The sequence below is a fragment of the Eupeodes corollae genome, chromosome 2 (genome assembly GCF_945859685.1).
Source record: "Eupeodes corollae chromosome 2, idEupCoro1.1, whole genome shotgun sequence".
Taxonomy (NCBI): domain Eukaryota; kingdom Metazoa; phylum Arthropoda; class Insecta; order Diptera; family Syrphidae; genus Eupeodes; species Eupeodes corollae.
In genome coordinates, this window is record NC_079148.1 from 142197926 (window position 1) to 142206183 (window position 8258).

The 8258-nt window shown below is 37.5% G+C and overlaps 1 protein-coding gene across 1 annotated transcript; it reads left to right on the plus strand.

The window, feature by feature from the left end:
- The first annotated feature begins 4013 nt into the window (after positions 1 to 4013).
- On the plus strand, positions 4014 to 7256 carry LOC129947403 (DC-STAMP domain-containing protein 2). Its single transcript, XM_056057943.1, has 12 exons — positions 4014 to 4112; positions 4170 to 4352; positions 4415 to 4725; positions 5220 to 5480; positions 5537 to 5750; positions 5809 to 5962; positions 6026 to 6194; positions 6259 to 6567; positions 6624 to 6729; positions 6786 to 6860; positions 6926 to 7066; positions 7129 to 7256. Exons 1-12 carry the CDS (start codon positions 4060 to 4062, stop codon positions 7175 to 7177), a joined length of 2025 nt encoding a protein of 674 aa, XP_055913918.1. The 5' UTR covers positions 4014 to 4059; the 3' UTR covers positions 7178 to 7256.
- Positions 7257 to 8258: the final 1002 nt, after the last annotated feature.

Genomic DNA, 8258 nt, shown 5'->3' on the forward strand with positions numbered 1-8258 from the left:
AGGGCAACGAACTTCAGATATGCACGTGGAATGTTAGGTCCTTTAACAGACCACGTGCGGCCGAAGAATTAGCGGAGGTTCTAGACTGCCTTAAAGCAGACATCACCGCCATACAAGAAATACCATGGGATGGGCCGGGATGAAGAGAATGAAAAACAACGATATTTACTATGGTGACTGCTACCACGAAAGCCAACAGCGCTTATTTGGAAGCGGATTTGTCATTGGAGCCAAACTTAGGCAAAAAGTCTTGAACTATAAGTGCATTAATGAACGCCTCATAACCATACACATCAAGGCTAAATTCGCCAACATTAGCCTGATATGCGCGCACGCCCCAACAGAAGAGAAAGATGACAACACAAAAGATTTGTTCTTCGAACTCTTAGACAAAACATATTAGCAATGTGCTAGCTACGATATTAAAATAGTCCTGGGCGATTTTAATTCCAAGCTAGGAAAGGAAGACATCTTTGGTGGAATAATCGGGAAAAACAGCCTGCACGACAACACTTCCGACAACGGATTCAGGCTCATAGATTTTGCTGCGGGGCGAAATGTCATGGTAGCCAGTACGCGTTTTCCACACCTCAACATCCACAAAGGAACTTGGACTTCTCCAGATCAATCTACCGTCAACCAAATTGACCATATTGCGATCGACGCCAGACACGCTTCCAGCATCATGGATGTACGTTTCCGAGGAGCTAACATCGACTCGGACCACTACTTCGTTGTAGCCAAGGTAGCACTTCGGGTTTCCAGACCCAAGGCAAAACAGAGAGATGCTGGGAGAAGATACAACGTCGAACGGCTACAATCGCAAGAGATCGCCAAAGCCTTTTCCGACTGAGTAACAAGTAACCTCTATTGAAGTTCTCTGCCACCAACGCAATGTATCGAAAACCAGAGGCAACAAGAAACCCCGGTTTGATGAGGAATGACGGCAGGCAAATTCAGCCAAACAACAGGCACGCAAAGCGGCGCTGCATAAAAGGACAAGAGCTGCTCATGAGCTCTATGAGCAGAAGAGGCGAGAGGAACGCCGACTTCTCAGAAGGAAAAAGAAAGAGAGCATGAGAAGCGTGCGATCGAAGATGTTGAGAGGTTTAAAAGCAGGAATGAAGTTCGAAAGTTTTATGAACAGGTGAAACGAAATTCACATGTACATAAACCTAGAACGAAAGTGGAAACATCATGGGGAACCGCAGTCAATGCTGAGGATATGGAAGGACCACTTCAGCAGATTGTATAACGGCGACGATGAACCGAATTCCGTTGTCAGGCAGGATGATCCATTCAACATAGACGACGAAAGCCAACAATCCCGTCCTCCCGAATTAGACGAAGTAAAGATTGCCATATCTCAGCTGAAGTCTAACAAAGCCGCTGGAGCGGATGGCTTGAATGCCGAGCTCTTTAAAGTAGCTGGAGATAAGTTGGTTAGGAGTATGCACCAACTCATCTGTAAGATATGGTGGGAAGAAACATTCCGATGAATGGAACCTCAGTATTGTTTGCCCGATCCTGAAAAAAGGAGACATTCTTAGCTGAACCAACTATAGAGGAATCAGTTTACTTAACATCGCCTATAAAATCATCTCTGCCGTAATATGTGAACGTCTAAAGCCCATCGTCAACAACCTGATAGGTCCTTATCAGTGTGGTCTTAGACCATTAAAGTCCACAGTCGATCAAATATTCACATTACCGTAGATCCTGGAAAATCCCCAAGAACACCAAATCGACACCCACCATCTTTTCATTGATTTCAAGGCCGCATATGACAGTATCTACAGGGGTGAGCAGTATAGAGGCATGTCTAGTTTTGGCATCCCTGCCAAACTCGTCCGTTTGTGCAGGTTGACCATGGAAAATTCACGCTACTCCATAAAGGTTGGAAATAACTTAACAGAACCTTTCGATGTTGAAAAAGGTTTTAGAAAAGGTGATGCGTCATGTGATTGTTTTAACATCTTGCTTGAAAGAATAGTGCAGAGCTCAAACGTCAACACTAGAGGCACTATCTTTCAAAAGTCAGTCCAATTACTAGCATATGCTGATGACATTGACATAATCGGAAGAACTCAGCGTGACGTCAATGGGGCTTTTGTGAGTATTAAGGCAAAGGCGGAAAAAAGGGGTTTAACGGTTAATGAGGGCAAAACAAAGTACATGCTGTCGTCAAGAAAGGACCTACAACACCGACGTCTTGTTCAAAACGTCACCATCAACAGACCTAACTTTGAGGTAGTCAAGGACTTCGTCTAGGCTCCACTGTAAACGCAACAAATCAACACCAGCGCTGAGTTCAAACGCAGAATAACTTTTGCTACCCGCTATTTCTTTGGACTTAGCAAGCAATTGAGTGGAAAAGTCCTCACTCGAAGCACCAAAGTGTTGCTTTATAAGACCTTTATCATCCCCGTCCTGCTATACGGTACAGAAGCATGGACTATGACAAAAGCGGATGAAAGCACCAATGCTACGGACCGGAAAGTCTTTGAATTCACACCCACAGGACAAGACCGCGGATCAGGTGGCGGGAACAAATGGAAAGTGACCTCACACAACTTGGAGCGTGAAACTGGAGACATTTAGGTAGGGACCAAGCTAGAGGGAGAAGTTTGTTGGGTGAGGCCCTAGTTCACACAGGACTGAAGTGCCACCTTAAGTAAGTTATTTTGAATCTCTACCATTTGGATACATGCCGTTTCGAGCCAATTAAGATCGTTTATTTTCTTATTTTTAGATTTCCAAGTGGCTGAAAGTAAATTCAAATCCCACCTTAACTTTATTTGAAGGTGATCACATTGAATTTATTTCTTAACTTGTCATTTTGAAGTCTTCCTGTTTAATTTGACTTTCAGAATTTTTTAGTGAATTTCAAAATATCTGGCTTCTTTTTTAACCATAAAGTGATGAAACGACAAGACCTTAAACTGATTATTGGGATATTTTTTGTACTAAAACAAAATTAACTTGGATCGGTTTTCCATATTCTGTTATCCACCTAAAAAATTATAACCTGTCAAAATAGACATCTCAAAAAAAAATGAAGAAACTCACCACAGTACATATCAGAACAATTATTTGAAGCATGGCTAAAACACAAACACGCTTCAGCTTCGGTTTCGGCTTCATCTGCGTTACGATGGGCCTGATTCGAGGTTGCTTTGAATATCAATTTTAATATGACATTTCTAAAATGACACTGGATACTGTCATTAGCAGCTGTTATTTTGTCTCAAAAGTTTGTTTTGATTTTTTGTGCAGTAAAAGATATGAATTTTGAAATCGAAAAAATGTAATTATCGCAGTAGTAGCTTGCACAGCCTATCGTGAGTATGTTCAGCTCATGGAGCAAGAAGAAGCGCAGACTGAGAAACGTTGGTGGTTCCGGGAATTCAATCTGTTATTTCAATAACTTACCTTTTAACTTTTTTTTTAAGAAACAATGGTTATCCCTGCAAATACAAATGTACTTTGTTTGTTGACTTTTTTTAAAGCTGTGGAGCTGCCAGACAAAGCATATGTTCAGCAAATTTGAACTAGCGCTTCTGTTTGGGGTCACATTACGTTCATTTCCTTACGATTGTTAAACGAAATGTGCTGCACATTGTGATAAAATGCATTGAATTAATATGGGTGAACTCGTAAACGTCAGGCTGAAGCATCTTTGTGTTTAAGCCATAAAAGTTCGCGTTGCAACTTTGCATTTTGACACTTCTTTGGGTTTGTTCAACTTCAATACGTCTTGGGTTCGTTTAATATGCAGTTTTCCATTACAGATCAGAGATGTTCACGCTTTTTGTGACAGAGTTGACTCAGACTATTTGGTTTGGTTGTTGAACAGAGATAGAAAAACGAGGTAGAAATAAGGAAACAAATTTATCAGTGAGGTAAAATGACGAAATGTCAAAGTTAGCCACCTTAAACTAAACTCCAATTATACTGAACTAAAGACTTTAAATTTGGAGCTTCGAAAAAACTTCTTCTTTTTATATTTGAAAAAACAATCAAACTTTATCGTAAGTATTTACATAAATAAAAACAAAGATGTCTTCTTTTCGAAAATATCAGGTGAATGAGATCAAAAGCGATACCAAAAAGTATATAAATATTTTCCGATTCAATGTGTAATGCTGCTCATTTTTTAAATTTCTTAGATTTCCTTGGAAATCTTTCTTCAAACATATTTTAACCGGTTATTTAATTGGATTGTCAATCACCTTAATTTGGTTCCTGTATCATTTTTCTGAACTTCCATGTCTGCAAAGAAAATCAACTCTTTTATTACTTGGACTGCTTTTATTGTATGGGTTTCTGTTGGCATTTAGCAAAAATATCAGGTAAGATTTTTTTTTGAAATAATTCAAATAATAATTAAAAAACATGTTGTTTGTTTTTCAAGATGCATTTCAACACTCATTTTACCAATTCTATTTAGTTCAAAAGGTCGATCAGTTTTAGTTGCCTCGGCAATTGTCTTAGCAGCAACAGGACCAACTGTCAATATTCTAAACAATGTTGATATTCTTATGGAAAGTATTTCGTGTGGTCAAGAACAATTAAAAGGAGCTTTGGGAAAAATGTTGGATTTGGTTAAAAGACCATTGGTAACTGTGAAGAATGCAATTAAAATTTCTATGGCTGAAATAAAAAAGGTTCTGAAGAGAGTTGAAGAAGTTCTGATACATATTCGAAGTCTTATTACCGATATTTGTAAGTGATTATTTTAAACTTTTTAATAGAGAAGAATTGTTTAGAACCAGAAGAATTCGGAGATTTAATTCCTGACTTATCTTTTGCATTAAGACAGTATTCATATTGTACTCTTTTATGGTGACTTAAATTGGTGGTTTCTCTTTATTGTTCTTGCTTCCATCAATATTTAAATTAAAAATTTGCGAAAAGTCTCACTTAACTATCTCCTTCCAATCATGAAGTCAAACCTACAAACATGTATGTATAAAACGATGAGATCACCAGAGTAAAGGAACAGATCTTATTTTAATACAAATGTCAAAACTAGTAATAAAAAACATTTCGTTGTTCACATAAGACAATTTTAAGGTGACTCATTTTGACTTTTCATCACATTATTGAGTCATCAAAACGTCAAAGTGAGAGCTATCAAACATTTTGAATGTAAATACCGTCCAAGCGAAAATTTAAATTTGACATTTCATTCAATATGCTCTTTAATTACTTTTCAGTGGAAGCAATTAAAAAGGCTTTTGATTGGCTGGGCAATGTTGTGAGTATGTGCAACAAGGAAATAGGCACTCCATTTGATCGTTGCATCAAAATTGCAGACGATGCAATGACAGATTGTAAGGAACAGATGGGTATTTTGGATGATTTATGCAATGTGACAGAAATATTTCGTGGTCTTTGCTATAGTGTCAAATTCATTGATGTTATTTGTGAGTTGATGGATTTTGTAAGTGACTCAATTATTGCAACAGTAACAGAAAGTTGGTCAAGGCTAATGCAACATGTTGCTCAAAATAAACAAATTTATTATTTTCAGAACTAAAACAGTTCAACGATGACATCAAGCGATTGTTTTATGTTTCAATAAAGTTCGATCATGAATTCAATTTCAAGACAGTAGCAACAAAGAATTTGACAGATGTGGGCAACGATATTTTGTCGGAAATAAACAATCAAATGAATGAATTCTTTGTGCTGTTTACTTGGACAGAGTTTGTTGGGAGTTTTATGGTATTTTTTGTGATATTGAAGTGAGTTTGAAAAGTTTCAACAAAAATCAACCATAACTACACATTTATATTGTTGTAGAGCACTTTTGTACAAAAACAAATATTTGACAAGCAATCATTTTGACAATCATTTCATTGCAAAAGATTTCATTTCATTAAACAATCAAAGAGAAAAAATGGGATTGGATGTGGTTTTACCATTGACAAGAAAAGAACGCCGGAAATATGTTATGGTATAACTGTCACTCTGAAGTTTAAAAATATTTCCTTAATTTTTTGAAAAATTTCCCCTGCAGATAACATCCCTGACATTGGTTCATGCAGAAATATTCAGTATGTCACGTACGTTCTTATTTCTTACGATATCATCAGTTCAATTGCTTTGCATCTGCATTGCCGACTATTCGTTATATTGGTTGTTGTCTATGATTTATTTCTATGGCAAACAAGAAGCTGGTTTGGAAAGTAGGAAAATTGGGATTTTTGTGTTGAAAAATATCCTATTTGAATTATAAATTTGTGTTTCCAGTTCCGCCATTCCTGACAGTAAATATTTCCGGTGGAGGTTTTACTGCAGAAATATTAAAAGGAATAGTACACGCTTTTGAACCGTTGAGTGAGAAATACGAATTGGATCCAAGACCGTGTTTGCCAAAACCAATTGTGCCAAATTATAGACGATATTGGGAAATCGTTGGTCTTATTTTTATAGCTTGGGTTTTTTTGATCTTGCAGCCCTATGGCTTAAGATTAAGGCAGGTTATAATGTGTATATACTATCCCGATCGATCTAGAGAGCGTGCGTTGTGGCTTTACAATGAAATATTATTGCGAAGAAGTAGATTTAGTCATGAAACATGTAAAATATGTTTAATAATGAACACAATTTTACAGCTAGTTTCATAAAATTCGCTAGACGTCAAGCAAGAAGAAGTATACTTAAGGATAGTAATGTTAAAGATTATTCTCTTCTAGATTGGATAAGGTCAAGAACTAATCAGTATGTATTCTTATGGAAATTTTAAAGCTATGTCTGTTAACATGTCAATGTTTCAGGTATTGGATCTTTCGAAAAATATTTGGTTCTGGGAAGTTAAAAGCTTGCAACATATGTGGAACTCCCTTGAAAGGGTTTGACCTCTCTTTTTAATTCTATAAGTTTTTTTTTTCTTAATTTCAAAAGTTATATTTTAAAGGGAAGAATCATCTGTCAACTGTCAACAAATCGGTTGCAGTGGAATGTATTGTGCTGAATGTTTTGGTGAAATGAATAATATTTGTTGTTTATGTCAAAAACCAGTTGATTACAATGATCTGAGTGACATTTCTGAGGAAAAGTATGGCAACTCAATTGAAACTTAAATTTTTTTTTGAATTGAATTCTTTTTTTTTCTAAAAGAGATTCTTCGGATGAATTGGAAGAAATACAAGTAAAAGGAGAAAAATGATTTAAAAACCTAACGCCCTGAAGGTATGCATCATGATCGCTTTACTATATCAAGACATATTTTCGAATGCATATGCAAAGGCGTTAAGCAGTTTAGAATCTGATATTTTTAATATTTATTATGAACGTTGTTTAATTTATGTACCTAATATATGTTGATAAAGTTTTAAGGAATTTTTTTTAATGATTATTTATATAAATAAGGTCCTCATTGCCAAAAACCAGTTAGAGTGCACTATTTCGCTTGAGAATATTTTAGGATGCATGATTACTTGATTGATGTTCAAATGGTAGACATGTGCATTCAAGAGAACACAAGCGTCCACAGGTTTTTTCGAAAAAACCCACCTCTGCCTATCAACTCCCGATCTCACCTCCCCGCGGTGAACATCGGGTGCCTAGTACCTCAACTGGAGATTGGGTTCTAACCCCAGTGGAAAGTTGTTGGTAGAGCAAGCTATAGAGGGGGGAGACGTGTTTCCTCTAAGGCACCTCTCCTTATCCAGACGGCAGCGGACAAATTCTCGAGATGGAATCAACAGTTGCGTCTACAGTTTTAGTAAGGTTGAACAACTTAGTGAACATCTTACAAAGCCCAGGCCTGTAAGGAGCGGTTTATCCGGCACCCCGTCCTTGGAGTTATACTAAGTATCTGGCCATCCAGGTTGGGGTTGTGTCGTCGTAAAATATACCTTAGTTGCCAAACACCAACAAGCCTCGGATATGGACGGATTCACTGTTGACAACCCACGCAAACGAAATAAGGACAACGAACTTTGGATAAATACATGGAATGTTATGTCCCTTAAAAGACTACGTGCAGTCGAACAATAAGCGGAAGCCCTAAACTGCTGCAAGGCAGATATTACCGCCATCCAAGAAGTGCGATGGGATGGACCGGGGAGACGCAAACTAAAAGACTGCACAAAGACAGCGTCTATTTGAGTGTGGATTTGTTGTTGGAACTAGACTCATGCAAAAAGTCTTGAGTTTCAACAGTGTGAGCGAGCGCATCACGACAATCCGCGTCAAGGCTAAATTCGTAAACATAAGCCTAATATGCTCGCATGCCCCAATAGAGG